General features: G+C 41.4%; 1 protein-coding gene across 2 annotated transcripts; it reads right to left on the reverse strand.

Moving 5' to 3' along the window:
- Positions 1-303: 303 nt before the first annotated feature.
- Positions 304-16,892, reverse strand: tpd52 (tumor protein D52). 2 transcript variants are annotated; one of them, XM_079367717.1, is made up of 6 exons: positions 16,749-16,892; positions 5,927-6,054; positions 5,142-5,290; positions 4,627-4,728; positions 3,119-3,167; positions 304-2,221 (listed from the first exon to the last, which is right to left on the reverse strand). In XM_079367717.1, the coding sequence occupies exons 1-6, from the start codon at positions 16,765-16,767 to the stop codon at positions 2,108-2,110; spliced, it is 561 nt and encodes a 186-aa protein (XP_079223843.1). In that variant the 5' UTR covers positions 16,768-16,892; the 3' UTR covers positions 304-2,107. The 2 variants fall into 2 exon arrangements, with proteins under 2 accessions (XP_079223843.1, XP_079223844.1); XM_079367718.1 differs by lacking the exon at positions 16,749-16,892 and adding an exon at positions 16,147-16,238.
- Positions 16,893-17,520: the final 628 nt, after the last annotated feature.

The raw sequence follows: 17,520 nt of genomic DNA on the forward strand, positions 1-17,520 counted from the left end.
TAAACCTGGTCCATGGACAACTGAGCATTCATCGGCTGATGTCGTCACAAAGAAACATTGCTTCGTGTCACTTTGGTTGAAAGCGCATCTCATCCGTCTTAAAACAAATGTCCTTCTTTTTGTTTGTCTGGTAGGAGGAACTAGGAAACAGTGAAGGAAGCAAGTGAGCTCAGATTAAGCCATCATAAGACACACAAATGTCTCATCTCTCACACCCAGACATATTGTATGTGGCTTTGTTGTGAAATAGGATTCCCATTTTCATACTGTTTGGTGGAATAACAGAAAAAGAAAACACAAATGTAGGTTACTTCAGAGGTGTTTATTTGGAGAACAGATCCAGTGTGTTTGTGTGACTGAATACTGAAACCTTGCTGACTGAGACAGGGTTTTTCAGTGAACCGGGCCATGTCAGCAGTTACATGGGGACATAGGAAGCTGAAGTACCGTTTAAAACCTATTACTGTCAACTCAAACTAGCAAACACTGCTGTTGTTGAAGCTATCTGCCGTCTGTGAGGCAAATTGCATTCCAAATGGTCAAAACCGAAGAAGGTAGAGCTGAGCCACAGTCCTGTTTAGACAGTGATCCACCAGCAGGGGAAGACTTGTGCCAGGCATTGTGAGCAATCTGTGTTAAACCTTTGTGTCCACCATTTGAGTACCCTCTAAACCTTGGCTGTATTAGAAGCGCTCTGTTTGCCCTTCAGGTTTTATTTCACTTCCATCTGTAGCCCTGTGTAGAATGGTGGACAAGGAAAGTGTGTGGCAAGAGTTGCATTTCGTTATTAGCACTAAACCAAAGTAGAACAGAGGTTGAAATAAAAATAAACAAGCACGAAGTGTAATGCAATTGCAAATGATTAAATAGTTCATATTTCACTCAATACAAGTCTACAGTACAAGTATACAAGTGCAAGCCTCAGGTTGGCACATGGTGGAAGGAAGTCTGTGAGAAATGTTATCGTCTGGCACAAAGTGTTAAAGCTGCCAGCCTGAGTACAACACTGAAATGACTATGTTATTATTAGATTATTACAGACCTTTTTTATTAGACTATATTTCTGTTTTAAGTGCAAAAAAAAAAAAAAAAGCATTCAGTGAAGTATTTGGTCTCACGTTCATCCATGCTTCAGTAGAAAATGTGGCTGTGGGTTAGGTGTTGTCTCTCACACAGAAACAATGGACGAGTGTTTAAATATTGACTCTGGCTGTGGAAGAGACATTTATTTCACTCCCACCTCGGGTCAGGGCTGAACCTTGACTGTGTGTTTGCTCTACCTCTGTGTTGCTGATGTTGGCCATTTTCCTGTAACTATCTTGACATGGAGACATGGACATGGTTGTTTTGTGACACACTCTTAACAATGGAGAAAAGCGTTTATTGTTTGTCAGCCTTAAGATAGGCTGCAGTCTACATCAGTAGCTCGGTACTGTGGGTTAAAGTGTTGTCACTATCTGTGTATGGTACAACATGCATACATTCATATTTGGAACACAGTGTTAGACTCATTCATGTTTAGTCATGGAGGATTAATACAATGCAGAACTGAACAGAAATGAAACTTGCCCTCGAAATGTTAACCCATCGTAAACAAAGAATGGCCCCAGAATGAACGCAGACAAAACAAAAGACAAAAGTGCAAAACACGTTTTTAACAATAACTCCAACATATATCTTAAAGGGCCATGCAGAAGCGAAAGCTGAAAACGGCCTGGCTCACAAAAAAAAGAATAACGTTTTTTTTTTAAGTGTAAATCTTTTCCTACTCAAGTGTGTATGTCTTTCTATATTTGTGCAACTTCCTTTACTTCAACCAACACACAATGTGAAAAGAGTTAATTCCACAGAGACAGAGTAAACGAGGGGCACGTTTGGCACCCGCTGGTTAGCCAAAGGTTAACAAGTGATCACACGTGCCAGAAAAAAAACAAAACAAAAGGACCAGACAATTAGATCACAAAGAAGGCTGGGGTAAGTCATTTGTTTCCAATAAAGAAGGACTGGCACACAAAAGTTTAGGGGGCGAGTGTTGGCGTTCTGAGGGGGTTAGAAGGTCAAGTGGGGAGGGGTCAGGTGGGAGGTCACGAGGGGGGTTGGGGAGGTCTCAGTTCATCGGTTGCTCCGGGGTGGGCGAGTCTTCAGGCAAAGGCTCGGTGGTGGGAGTGTCGCTGTTCTGGTCGGCGGGGTCGCTGGTGGAAGCTGACGGACTTATTTTAGTCTGAATGAGGAGAGGAAAAGATAATCCATGTAAACAACGTGAGTGATACGCATGTAAAACAGTCGACACATTTCTTCCATTAAGTGAAAGTGAACTTTGGAGCTTTTTAGAGCTTACGCTTTTGAACCTCACTCTCCTCCACACACGCCGTTGACTCTCAATTCTGCTGCTACTGTCTTTATTTTTTCAATATGAAGGGGAAGTGTATTTTATGGTGGCTATTTTTTTTTTATAGCAAGCTTAAGATAATTGATACAAAATACACCTCTAACCACAAATCTAGCTTTCTATTTGTACTTCTTTTTAACAACATTTAAACTCAGTCAAGTCTAAAATGAGGGTCGACCGATGAGAGCTTACTGAAGCAGATACCGATATTGGGGGCAAAAAAAAAAATCTGATCTGGAAACATCAGCCGTTATCTTTCTCAGACCGATGTTTGAACTATTGGAATTGACAGATGTGGATTTACACATGTATTACATTGATCCCTCAAATGCAGTGACCAAACTTTTGTGGAGAAGAGAAACAGTATAATGTAGACAAGATGGTCAGTCAACTGTAAACTAACTGTGCATGTACTTGTGTCAAGGACTGATAATGCTTGATCCACTTTAAGAGTGTTTGTTCTAAAGCTGAAAACAGTCCATGACCTGTCTGAACTGACTGAGAGTGTGATGTTCACAACTGAGTTAGACTAAAGCCCAAACCTGCTGGCCACGTTTTTAGACTTCACTGATGTTGAAGAGAAAGGCAATAGTAAAAATCTCATACGATGGAAAGAAACTGAAGACTTGTCCAGTGGATTTGTTGATCCTCACAGTTTGTCATTTTATACACAATCACTGTCGACTACACTTCCTGTCAGATGGTGAAACTTCCTTTTTTTGTAGTTACCTTCAAGGTCTCCACTCTCCCCTCAAATGACTTGAAAGTTGGTGCATTCCTGTCAAAGAAGAAGACGTTAAAACAAAACAACTCAAGTGTTTGTGTGTGTGTGTCTCTCATGCTTAATTACATCATCACACCTTCACAGGTTATGTGACCTGACATTACAATGGAGGCTCCTTTAAGGGATCATGCTTCCAAATCAAAACTTTCTTTCAGCTAATCCGTGCAGTCTCTGTTATCAAAGACGTTTTTTATTTCTGATGGAGAAGATTTTACGCACAAGACTTCTGTTGGGTCCTTCAAGTTCCCCGCGTGATTTTTTTTTTTTTTTTTTTTTGAATACAATCTGTAGCCAGTTTGTCTTTCCTCCACACAAACACAGCGTGCAGCCTTTACCTCTTCCACACTGGAGTCCACGCTCTCTGTGTGTGTGCGAGCTACATCGACACAAACACGCACGACTGGATGCCCTTACCTCATGACAGGCATGCTAGCTGAGTGCTGTAATGAGCGCATGCTATCCGACAGCATTATGGAGAAGAGAGGGAGTGTTAGTGATCGTCTTAGCAGAGTACAGACAGTTTAACACAGAGAGAACAAGAGAGAAAAAGATACAGACAGACACAATGTATAGCACAAGCCCTCTTTTATTCCTCTATATGTTCAACCACAGAGAACTCTAGGTGCATAAATCCCATAAATCCTGCTTTATCCCATTAAGATCAATTGTGTATTAACACACTGGGTTTCTGCTAATCCTGTATATCATGGGGGAATATCTTCTCATCACACACACACACAACTAGCCATCTGCACGTACACACCCACACCCCTATGACCCCCTGTTAGGTTGCTCTTCACGACCCCGCCCCGCCCCCCACCTCGCCTCGCCCCACCCCGTGAAACCAGCTCTGGGTTAATTGTCTCATCTGTGAGGCTGCTGCTCTGTGGGGTCTAATAATCTTGTTTGCAGCTCAGTAATCCAGAGAGAAGAAGGAGGATGACAGGGGAGGGGACAGATTGGGGGGGGGGGGGGGGGGGGTCGGGGGGGGGGTCAGCTGGAGTTGCATCTTAAGAGGAACAATCTGTTGATGGGCTGTTTTTCTCACACAGGAAATATGAACAAAACTGTACTGTTTGAAATTAGGAGTAGATTGCTTTGGTTTTATTTAAGGACAGATAATCTGTCTCTCAGATCTATCGTAACAATGAATGAATAAGGAGAAGATAACTGAGTGTCAATGTTACAATGATTATTAAAACGATGAACCAAATAGCCCATTTTCATTGGGTAGTATTTACAGACAAAGAGACACGACTGTGTGCATGGACACATTATTAGTTTCACTATAGTCACTGCTCCCAGGCAACACACATTTGCATTTCTTCCCCATGAGGTCATAAGTTGTTAGGTGGCTTCCTAACTATCATGATGTGAGCAGCGAGAAAAGGAATACTTCACATTCAGTGCTTCACAGACTACTTTTCACACTAACGCCTCCTCTGTGACTCACCTGACATCCTCCAGCTTCTTGCTGATGGCGGAGCCCACATTGGAGAACGCTGCTGTAGCCTTCAGACCGGCTTGAGAGAGCGTTTCAGAAGTCCTTCTATAGCTGGGGGGGTGGGGGAGAATATGAGAGAGGATATGAGAGTGATGAAAAGACAGACTGAGAGATCAAAGACTGAAGAGAGTTATGAAGGTCACAGCTAAACAGTTTTTTTTTCTTCATTTTAAAAAGCCTGAAAGTGTCAAAATGCTGCTCATTTCCTCAAACATGAAAACCGCTTCACATGTTTCATACAGCCCACAGGCAACTTGTCCAGAGTGCATCCATGTTAAGAGGAGAAAGAGTTTTCTTTGGACAGGGCTGACAGCTAACTACATCATCAATGCACTCTACTCTAAATGGTATTAGACAAAAGAGAAAATGACCTGAGAGCTTTAGAGGAAGGTGTCACGATGAGGAAATATTTCAAAAGTGAGCAATACAGTGCTGTCAATATGCTGCGGAGGGGAAGCACTCACGCCGTGGAGCCGGTGACCTCCTGCCAGGTTTTGCTGATGTTCTGTTTGAGCTCGTTGAGAGGCGTGATGCCTAACTTCCTCTTTATGTCCGCCAGTTGCTTCTCCTTAGCTGCAAGCACCTGGGACAGAGTCTGTATCTCATCCTCAACCTGCACACACACACACACACACACACACACACACACACACACACACACACACACACACACACACACACACACACACACACACACACACACACACACACACACACACACACACACACACACACACACACACACACACACACACACACACACACACACGTTGACTTCTTCTAAAGACTTCTTTAATGTTTAGGTAACATGGTGAACTTTGATTGGTCCTAACCAACCGGCAACAAAGGAAAAATGAAGCCAAAATGCAAAATACTGAAGTGGGTTTCTAATAGAGACTTAATAAGAGCCCATGTTTACAAAAAAAAAAAAAAAAGAAGAAAAGAAAAAAAAAGCTTTGGAGCAGAAGTTAACATGTTTAGTCTGATTTAAAAAAAAAAGAAAGGTGATTTAATCAGTGTCTGGGAAGGTTGGGAACTACAAATAAGCATGTAGCTGTCATGGAAGGCTTTTTGTTACGACGCTTTTGGCCGAGCTTGAAATGACCTTTGAAGAACACGTGTCGTCATGCGTGATCGTTAACATGAGACTTAAAAACAACAAAGTGGGACATTTTGAAGCCTGCTATGCTGAACCTTCTCAAGTGTTTGCAAGATCCCTGACCCTTTCCAACCCGGACGCCGCGCTGACCTTGACCAACTCTTCGTGTAGCTCCTGCCGCTCCTCCTCTGTCATGGTAGGGGGAGGAGGGGAGGGGGGGACAGAGGTCACAGCATCTTCTCCCACCTCTGGGATTGAGTCTGGAGGCTGCTGGGAACCTGGAATGTAAAAGAAGAAGAAGAAGAAGAAGAAAAAAAGGTACTTAAATCCAAACCTCTTACTTGGCAAATCATCTGTTAGCTTTGAGGCTTTTTTTGTGGAGTGACACCTTTTTTTTTTTTTTCCTTCAGAGATATGTTTACATGGAGGTGCCCATGTTTGCTGTGTGATAGTGAGCAGGTGGTATGGGGGGAGGGGTTGTCCTACCCAAGCTGTCATGCTATTTCTCTGGAGGATGAGGAGAAGAGAGAGAGAGAGAGAGATGGTTCTGGATTGAAATATGAAACATATCGGAGCGTACGAAAAGGAAACTAAAGGAGGATGTTAAAGATGGTGTTTGATGATTGGATTCCCAGAGGAAGAAGGAAAAAAAACACTTCATTCCTTCTTGACAATTGAACTCTCTCTACTCTCTCTCTCACACACACACATTACACAGCATACAGTGTACATGCTTGTCTTTGATGGTGCTGCCCTCGACAGGGTGTTGCCCAGAAGGAGTAGCAAAGCATCCATAATACATGTTTTTTTTTTCGAGATGGAGACATCCTTGGATGAGACAGCGTGAGAGAACAGAGGAACAGAGGGGGTTGTTTAGGATCCGTCAGCGTGCGAGGAGGTTGTGAGCCAAGAGCTGAGCTGCAGACACAAACAAGCCTCGAAAATCTGTCATATATTGTTAATCTGGTGCTTCCCAGAATTTCAGGGATTCAAAGTACAACAACAATCGAAACACAGATGGGATTAGAAACGTGGCGACCTAAGAGTAAAGAATTAAAAAAAGAGCTGTGAGTGCGTGTGGCCTGTAAGAGTGATACACCTCAGAACATACGAGAAGTCCAGTAGAAAAACCTGTTGGTTGGTTTTTGTCAGATATTACAGCAAACTCCTGACCCACTCGACTATGAGACACGTCACCGTGAAGGAAAAGAGAGAAACTCCATGATTGAGATCACCAGCACGTCAGTCATGGAGACACCGCCGTATCAAAGTCAGTGCTGTGTGGAGGGGAAGCTTCGCTCTGGACGCTCGGAGATCAGCTTCCATGCAGGAAGGTGTTGGGCAGTTTCCAATAACATGGGCTAATGTAGCTAGCTGTAGTCATGTCTGTGTCTTAGATATGACGCTAACACTAGCAACTGGTTGGCTTAGCTTAGCATAATGACTGGAAACAGCTCATGAGTCGCTGTCAGAAATCCATCTTTAAATCTTTTTAAATCAGTTAAAAAAATATGAAAAATCTAAATAAATATTCTGAAAACACACCGATTTAAGAGCTGTAGGAGTCTTTGAAGGTTGCTTATTTTGTGTGGAAAGGATTAATGCATCTTCTTAAAGTCGCTAACGCAGCTTCAGATGAAACTATTTCAAAAACTGTAGTAATGTTTCCGGTTTGTTTCACCTCTGCCCCGAGTGCGCTCTGTTCATCTTAACGTCTATGATCCTGAGACAACATTTCACGCTCCTCAAACCCTCGCCTCCCTTTCCATTCCAAGCATGCTTTCCTCTCCTTTCGTGCACTCTCTCCCGTAACGTTCCCCGCAAACCTTTTTCACTGAGACGGATCCTTCGCCAAGGACAGACAAACCCGAATCACAGGAACTAACCTCGATAAACCCTGCAGCCGAAATCTCCTCGCAGCCGTCTGGAGAGCTGCTCCTCCGACGCGTCCAATCACAAAGTGTTCTCATGTTCTCATGCCTGCCAGTGCCTTTACTCATTCTCACACTAATTCATACCACAGGAGCAACACTGAATGCGTCTCAAAAAATATATTCAAGTGATTAATCATGCTTGAGAATGAACTACAAATCTGTATATGTTTGAGAGGAACACAAGCAGAATACATATCTACATGAAGTTTGTTTGTGTCAGTATGTTCTGCAGCTGGCTTCTTTTGCGTTTCCTATAACCGATTAATTAGTTTGTGAAGAGTTTACTGTAAGACTAAATGATCTCCTCGAGGTAAACAGAACAGGTTTTTGTTTTTGGGGTCAACCACTCTCCTGATTTATCTGCTATGTAAGGTCTTCTAACACATTCCTGCGGGCTTTAAAGCGTGATGCACAAGTCTGAGAGTGGAGGTAGCTAGCTATGCAGGAAATGTGCGCCTTAAGAGGTGGGTGTCCATCAGAGGGTGCCTCGAGCAAGACATTAAAGAGGAGACAGGGGAGGAAGGGAGAGGAGTCTGTAGGCAGACGTTCTGCATAGCCTGCCCTACCCCTCTGCTTGAGTTCCACTCCTCTGAAGCTAACGTGAGAGCCTCACTCTCTGGAGCTGTCGAAAACTTCCCAGCATGCCTGAAAAGACTTGAACTTTAACAGAATGACAGCAAATGATTATCTTTTCTATTTTAAACTGCAAGCAAAGAGTTTGGGTGTACCGTGAAGTAATGTGGCCTCGTCATTTCATAAATGTGTTCAAACACTTGTGTCACTGAAGCCATGAAGAAACATGGAGTCTATACTGGGGGCTACATTATTTAGTCTGGAGGATGGTAGAGTATAAAAGAATAAATATGAAATAAATTAAATTGTTAAAACTCTAAAAGGACGTACAATGTGTGTAAAATAAAATATAGACATCAGAATGATCTAGTTGTCTGATGCTAGCCGTAGAGGAGGGTCGACTCAAAAAGCCCCCCCCAAATAAATCTCAATTAAAAAAAAAAAAAGGATCCAAAGCAATGTTCAGATGAGTGTGAGCTTCAAAATAAATCTGAATGTGTCGCACAACTCTTCTTCAATGCACGACATTCTAGTACAGAGTCAACTATTTTGTTCTGCGTGAATTCAAGCAGAGGAAGACAGACACGGTGACTTTGTTTTGACAAAACAAATTAAAAAAAAAACATATTTGAAGGAGAAATCTTGATGCAATCTTGTCTGATGAAATGCTATAAAAAGTCAAGTGAATGAACGTCGTTTCAAACACTAAAAAGGAACAAACAAGAAATTAAAGTCAACTGAAAATTGGAAAGTGCCGCCCCAGATATGGCTTTGCCCCCCCCCCCCAAATTCTTCCCACTCAGTGAACCAAACCCATGTTTTGTCTTTCTGTCCGACATACATGCGCACACACACACACACACACACACACACACACACACACACCCCCCCCACACACAGTCCTCACATCCTCCACCCGGCCTCTCCCTTTTCCTCCTTATGATTACCTCTGCCTTTGAGGTCTGGCGAGCTGGGCGGCGTGTCGCTGAAGGCTGGAGAGAGGTAGAGGTAGCTGGAGTTGACTCCTTGCTCAAAGTCAAACGGTGAGTGGTACTCCTCCAGCGGCTCCATGTTTACAGCTCGCAGAGTGATGTTTGATGGGAGCGACTTCCACCACCACGGCTACCTAAGCAGAGCCAGCTGAGTGCTGATTGTCCGCATGTGATCCAGACACGTGCTCGCTGTGTCTCCTTGTTTACAGCGTCCTGCACTCTTGTGGTGTTTGTGGTAGAGACACAGTATCCAAGTGTGTGTGTATACCAGGGAGAAGGGTTGTGTATTATCTTCAGGTGGTCAGGAGGTAAAATGAGACTTTTCTTTTCCTGTGTCTGCAGCAGGCCGAGACCTTGTGAACTTCTGCTCCTTTCTTGCTGTTAATAAGTTACCTTTCTCTTCAAGCAGCTGTTACATCACACACACACTCTCCCTCTCTACTGTAATCCCAAAGGTCAAATCCAAGTCCATCCTTGAAACAGCAGTCTTGTTATCAGATGCTGAGCTCAGTTAGCAGAGCTCGTTGCGCTGTGAAATTGCGTGACACACCGGTTTCGATTCTCGCAGGTCTCTCCCTCCCTCGCTCTCTGTCATCTTCGGAGGAAAAAAAAAAAAGAAAAAAAAAGAGAGGTCCCATTTGTGTGGGCCGGTCATGTGACGAGTGTCAGAGGGAGCATTAGATGAAAAGCATAATCTGCAGTGGCCCAGATTACAGCCACGCGCTAATCCAGGGTGGCCCGTCCAGCTCGCAGCAGCAGTAATGCTAGTCAGCTATAGAACGGAGGGCAGAGGGTGCCGGGGGCTACACTTGGTATTGTGTGCGTGTACTTGAGGGTAAGTGCTCGATGTGTGTTCGAGAAAGCACACGAACACGCCACTGTTACAGTTTATGTGTTCCAACAGCGGCTGCAATGGAGGAATATTTCGAGTAGTAATCAATAAATAAGCACAAAAACTAAATTTAAAAAATCACAAAAAAAAGTAGCCAGCAGGATTTAACAGTCAAAAGACAAGAAGATTTTGTAATAAATTATTAATAATAAATAAATGAGTAATAAATAAAGCAAAAAGTTGTGAAATACAAAAATATTTCCATTCAGATGTCAGCCCATGTGACGTTTTAAATCATCAGTTACCTCAACTGTTGCCACTTAGATCAGAGTTTAACAATATAGTATAAATTATTTTATTAGTATTTGCTCAGCAAACGCTGCAGTATAAATCTACCCAACCATGTCAAACAGAAAGGGAGAGGAAAGAAAACACATTCAAAGAAGAGTTTCAATAGACGCTGCAGTGACTTCGTGTGCAAATGTCAGAACAGAGATGAAGAGGTAATCAAGGGTTTGATGTGGCGCTCTGTCAACAGTGAAGCTGTACTGAATCACAATTAATATAGAAAATAGCTTTTCCCTGTTGGAGGCCAGTCCTAAACTAAAGAAAAAAATAAAAGGTTGCTTGGAAGATTGAAGAGGGCCCTAAACATTTAGGACACAAGTGAACATAGTGAAAGTAGTTACTGTTTGTCAGACAGAGCAAACGTTCTATTACATGAGGGTGAACCTGTGAATAACGTGCATGAGGACACGTCAAGGCCAGGAGTTTGATCAAACATTGTTAGTTTTGGGCAGGAGAGACCTTGTATGTCTTTGTAATCTGGTTCCATGGCAACGGACCAATTTCCAGTTCCCCACCAAGGCCACAACTTTAAGAAAACAAAAACAACATTTCACCATGTGAGACAGGTTTTTTTTGTTTTTTTTTAGAAAGTGATGAAGCTGGAGCTGGGTTGAGTCGATCTCAAATGGTGAGTTTGTTCAAGTACAGTATGAGGCACACTGGGAGATGTGTCCTTTGTTAGTCCTAAGATAAATGAAAAGACTGCAAAGCAAGGACTCACAGAACCTGCCGGTGAAGCTCATGAGGAGAGCTCAGCTTATCATGACAACAACAAAAAAAAACTCCCCAAAAATGGAGATGAGACGGAGAATAGAAGGAATTAGTTTCAATCTGCCGTGCCTCTGTAGTTCAGGAAGTACTTTGCATTAACCCAGAGGGCGCGACGCTTTACTGGAAGCAGTGAAGCAGTAGGGGACAAATTCCACAAACAGCAATTACACAGTGCATGAGTTGGGAGCGTTCAACTTAAATTGTAAACTAAAACACTATCTAAAAGGTTGAGTCATTTAATATATATTCAATAAGACATCGTGATCTGTACGATGCAGAACGTTTGGCTCACATTCAAGTCTTGCTAATGAAACTGTGCAGAGTCAGGCTTCAGTGCACTTCAATGTGCTTCTATCAAGCAAGGTCAGTCCAGGAAGTGACACGCATGCAGGCACTCAAACGATCAAGTATCAACAAGCACACACATCAAGGACAACGAGCCCCAGCCAGATTCTTTCCTCTTCAGATTCCTGGTCATTTGGTCGATTTATAAAGCAAACTGTGCGTCTTTAGTGCTTACAAAACCATCGGTGTGAATTTATTACAACAAAACCAAACACACACAGACACAAACGCCTGTCAGTCATACTGACGTCCGGCCTCTTTCCAGACAGTGACAGATGTGAAACAGCCACATTCAGAGACAACAACAGAATAAATGCTGCTTCATCTTAATAAATGGGATCAGTACTTGGTGTCTGCTGCAGGCCTCCTGACTCATGGAGCCTCTGATGTGTGGGAGTCACTGGTTTCATGTGACATTTGTTAAAAAGAAGCTCACCAGTATGATTGAGATTGATAGATTATTAAAGATGTGAGGTGAATATTCCATCAAAGTCACAAATCCACTTTGTGGATTGAATTACTTCAGATTGTGGATAAATAAAACAATAATAATAAAAAAAAAGGGGTGGGGGGCTCCAAAAAAAACAACCCCTGGCCCTCGTCCACTCAGACTGTAATTCCGGACACACAGCCATTTTCAAGTGGTTAATGAAGCGCAGCATGAGATCCATTACTTTACTATTCATGGCATACCCTATCACATGGTGAGCCTAAAACAAGAGTCATGAGACATGGATGAATGGGGATGCTGCAGAGAGTGCCCACTAAAGTTCCCATGACATTTGCACCATGGGAGAACACAAGAGTGACTACCAGCTCAGGTCGTTTCAATGTGCTGTAACAGTAAAAAACAAATAAATCATCACAACACCGATCTCATGACACACAGATCTATCCAGCAGCTAATTAGCTAAGCTTACATGTCGACAACACGTGCATCCCCACAGCAAACAATGAAGGACAAAGTTTCACCACTTTTCCAAGACCTAAGATCCGAACAGATCCCACGGATGATTACACCAGACGAACAAGCAAACAACACATCATGTCTGAAGTGTTTCTCAAAAAAGATGTTGCAACATGCAACAGGTCTCAACATCCTTTGACATCCTTTGGTGGTGAACAGGCCCAGCCTTTGTCTGCTGTTTAAGTCAGTGTTGTGTGGCCTTTTTAAAAAAATGTTTTTAAATGACCTGTCTTCATCTGATATGTGAAATAAATCTAAAGTTAAAAAATAAATTAAAAAAGTTCAGGTAAATAATCATTTCAAGAAACATTTACTTAAAAGACATACAATTGTATGTAAGTGTAAAGCATGAGTAAAAGAAGAAGGTCATTGAAGGTAGATGCTCATTTTGTGGCACTCACTCATCAACATCTAGTGTATCTCTAAAATGGTCCATTACTCTTAAAAGGCAGTGGAGTACAATTTGAAGTTCATATACAGTTAATACTTTTGATTTCCACCATACACAACTTGACAGTCCAAAAGTTGAACTCTGATGCGAAAACTACCAGAGAGGTGAGACCTCTGCTCAGGGGTGGAATGATACAAAACCTCCACTGTGTAATTAAAAGCCTTTTTCAAACTTGCAAACAACTTCTTCAGTCAAGCTGCATGTTTGAATGCAAGCAGCCACATTTTTAGTTCGGACTTCGACTTAATCCGGATATTCTGCTGCCATCCCCCCAAATATATTTCCTGCGTGAAGTGTGAGAGAGCTGATGGGAGGACGCAGATATACCCAGGAGGATTCACCTTGAATGGATGTGTGTGTGTGTGTGTGTGTGTGTGTGTGTGTGTGTGTGTGTGTGTGTGTGTGTGTGTGTGTGTGTGATGTTTGCTGTATGCAAGCACTGTTCGGGCAGGTCAATAATAATGCAATAATGCTGCATTGTGGGGGGGTTTTCTGTCCTCATGTTCTCCTCCGCTCTGGTGATGATACTGTGATTCTTTCTAACTACACACAGCATTGATACAAAAGGCACATATTGTCATTAAATAGCTGTATTAGCAGACCCTGTTGCTTCATCAGCCACTTCTGCATGGTTCTGTTGACATCACGTCTTTGCTGATCTTTCCCTGTAAGGGTTGACTCAGACGTGTGGCAAACTTTATTTTATTACTGAGGCTAAATCAAATTCAGGAAGCAAATACTATAAAACATGTGATATAAACGTTTGTAAGCTTGACCTGAAATCAGGTCGGATGGAGAGCCGTCTGAACAGGAATAGTACCAGATAAGTCACATAGAGAAAATAAAACTCCAACTCAACTCAACTCTGTATTGAAATCATTTGTGACAAAAGCTCATGTTAATATGATTTGATCATGTCTGAGTGAAAGACTAAAGTCTACTGACTTTTGTCATGACGTGAACTTTAACAGTTTAGACGTACTGTTTGTGGACATACAGTAATTTAAAAGTATACCATTTTTTTCTGCTAAAAAAATAAAAAAGATTCTAACTCTGAAGAGCTGTGCATGGTTGTAAAGGGAAGTTCTCTTCAAACTTCCTGTGAACGCTCACACAGCTGAAAGCATCCAGTTGTGCCACATGAAAATCTAATAACACAAAAATGTTCATGATCAATCACATTAGAAAAACTGAGCTGAAAAACAACGTTGGCCTGACAGACTTCGTTTTTTTTTTTTGAACATCTGATTTGAGCAAAGACTAAATGTACTTTATCGAGACAGAAAAAAAGGGAGTCACGCTTTATTCAAACTATCAGATCAACATCGTCTGGAACACTAAATACTTTCTAGAAGATCCAACACTGAGTGACATGTAGTAGACACCATGTTCTGGCATCATTTTAAGATTAGGAATTATATATTTTATATATATTATAATTTATATAAATAAGATTAGGAATTAAAACCTCTGGTGTCCACCATGACAACTCGCTCAGACAAAAGCAACCAAGTGTTACATTTACAAGACAAGCCCAAATTCAAGTTACAAATATTTATTGTAACTTCATGTTTTATTAATGTTTATTACCACAGTATATCCAGTGGAAACACTTTGTTTTATTACCCAAAGATAACCGGAATTACCAGACACTGTACAAAAAGTTACAAAAAGTGGAATCAAAGAAATTCCAAACAAAGTAGGAAAAGGACCCATGTGTTCTAAATTGGAAGCCGCATTGGAGTGCAGTGGAAAACAAGAAGAGATGTTTGTTATCAGAGAGGTCATCTATGTACACACAATCAGAGGACAGAAGCGAACAATCACCTGACAGCTCGTGTGAGATGTACCAGGCCTCTGTTGATCCTGTTAATTTAATATTTCACCTACACTGCCAACAAAAGATTGTGGGAAAAAAACTAACCAAGAAGAGTTAAAAACATTTGGGGTAAAAAAAAGAAAGGAAAAAAAAGGTTTTAAAGGGGGATGTCTGAAATGACACGACACGAGTGCCTTTTATCCTTAAATGCGTATGTGACCGTGCAGGCTGAAATCCAACAGGTGACACTGACAAAGAAACGTGGATGCAGGAACAGATGGTGGCAGATTACTGTTACCATGGATACTGGCCAAAAAGTGGGAAAATAAAATGGACTTCTGTGTCTGTTGCAAAGAGTTAGTGTCTGTAAAAAGAGAAGTCATCAGTTCCTATGATGAAAAACTGACTTCTGGAGGCAGATGAAACCAACAGTCCTAAATCATCTGCTTGATTATAATATTTCTCACATCATTTCCTGTTTTCGTTGACACACTGAGGCTGATCTGCTTCAATACACACTGGGTTTTTTGTTTGTTTTCATTTTGGTGTGTTTCATCATTTCTACTTAGAATTACAGCCTTCACAACATTTTAAAATGAGCAAAGGGAACTTTTAGTGCTTCAGAAGGGTCCTAAAGATAATTACCATCTCAACTTCTAATGCATCAGCTGAATTCACAGAGCGGAAAAAGCCTATGTGGTAAGGGGAAACCTTCAATACAATGCAGAGGAAACCTGCTCTATCAAAGAGGAACCATGATCACAAGACAAGTAGTCACTCAACAACAATGACTATGGCAATTTGCAAGAAAACTTCATGGAGATGGAGTACCTTTCAACCAATTTGAGCTCTACCAACGTTTACAGCAGGGGACCTCTCTTAATACACAAAATATGCATTGCATTTCCTGTTCACCGTCTTGAGGCCAAACAAAAATGCAGACATCAGGAAATGACACATCTGCAGGAGGTTTGAAGACTGTTTGTTCTGAAGAAATAGGTCGAGGCAGTGCCTTGTTTACCTGACATACTCGTGAGTTGAGCAAATAAAAGTTGCGTGCGTATTTCGCCTTGAACTTCAACTTTACTTTGCGTTGTGCATGTAGAAGACTTTTTAAAAAAAACAACTACAGACAGCCTTAAGTTTTTTCTCTCAAAATATCTAGCAAAAACATGCAGTTGCCTATTAAACAGATGTCCCAATACAGGCAGGTGTACACACCTAGAAGGGTGTTGTGTAAAAGGTATGAGAGCACACAGCTGCCAAGCAGGATGGGATCAGAGAAACGAAAGAAGGAATGTCAGGTTGAATACGTTCACAAAATACCTTCATACTCACCTTGTCTCTACAGTCAAACTGTTGGATATCTGTCTGTAACATACACTCACTCATATTGCAATTTTATTTGTTTAAAAAAACATCTAAACTATTGTTCAAGTGAAAATGGTTGTCATGGTGATAGATTTACTTGACTAGAACAGGTATAGTGAGCACAGTTAGCGCACATGTGACAAACCATCAAACGGGTGTGTCCTACTTCAGGTAAAAGAAACAACAAGGACATTTTACAAAACGTGATCCAGAAAGGAAATCATAAGCGGAGTTATTTAATACTTCAATTGAAATGTCAACTTCCTCTGTTAATTGTACATGCAAGTAATTAATCGACTGGTGACATTTTTTTAACCTCTGAAATATTTTTAGTCAACGTTGGCAATACATTTGATGCATAAGAAAGATTTGATATTTACCGAAATTTGCAATTTTATTAACTTGTGCATTTTATTTGACGTTAAAGAGTGGCATATGTTCTCAATCCTCCGTCCTTGCCCAATGCGCAAAGTTAGCTAGTTTGCTAACTTTCTTGAGTTAAAAAAGTTGTTTGAACACTTTTTCAGTGACAACACAGTAACCATGCGCAATTTCAAGAAATCGTTTACCTTTCTCCGCATCCTCCATTGTACTGCTGAGCGTAGTTTCTGGTAGTTTTTTAAGTCCAGTTGTTCAGCAGGTTGCTCTATTGGCTGGCTGCAGAAAAGGTCTTCCTGCTCCCTCTCTCATGTTGCCAGGCAGCCCGCACGTACGTCGGGGTGGGGTTGACTGTGACGTCAGCACGCAACAGTGTAAACAGTGTCGAGCACGTGGAACAAGTTTTCCACCGTCAACAATGCTTGTCAAAGACACGTCATTACTTGGCTTTTACACTGTTAAACAAAAAGGTGAGCGTCTGTCATACCTCTGTTATATATGATAGAAATAAAGTAGAATACAAGCATAATCTAAATTTATTTAATCATACCATCATATAAGGGATTTTAAATTATAGACCTACAGTAATTTCTGTTCAAATGTAGTCTAGGTAGGTTACATTCACAGTTCATAAAAGAAAAGATCACATTTAAACATGCATGTGGTTCCAGGTTGCAGAACCAGAGCAAAACAGTGCCACATTTCAATGAAATCGCTTACCTGATTTCAGAGATGCTAAGTTTTTGGAATGTAACATTACAATTCCTTTCAAAGTCCTGTGTTTATTTTTTGTTGAATTTACATTATTTAATGTTTGTTACACTTCTACACATGTGAATAGAATTTGTGTATATTTAAGAATTTGTTCTGGCACTTCTGAAAAAGTGGATAATTCATGTATTAACATGAAACTAATGGCTGTGTAGATAGTCAACATGTATATAAAAAACACAATATAACATA

Source organism: Symphodus melops (assembly GCF_947650265.1).
Source record: "Symphodus melops genome assembly, chromosome: 18".
Lineage (NCBI taxonomy): Eukaryota > Metazoa > Chordata > Actinopteri > Labriformes > Labridae > Symphodus > Symphodus melops.

Coding starts and splice junctions, on each gene's coding strand:
- tpd52 (XM_079367717.1), bottom strand. Junction 5,291..5,926: donor TACACGAAGAGTTGGTCAAG/GTCAGCGCGGCG, acceptor GTGTGTGTGCAG/GTTGAGGATGAGATACAGAC. Junction 2,222..3,118: donor GGAGAGTGGAGACCTTGAAG/GTAACTACAAAA, acceptor CTCCTCATTCAG/ACTAAAATAAGTCCGTCAGC.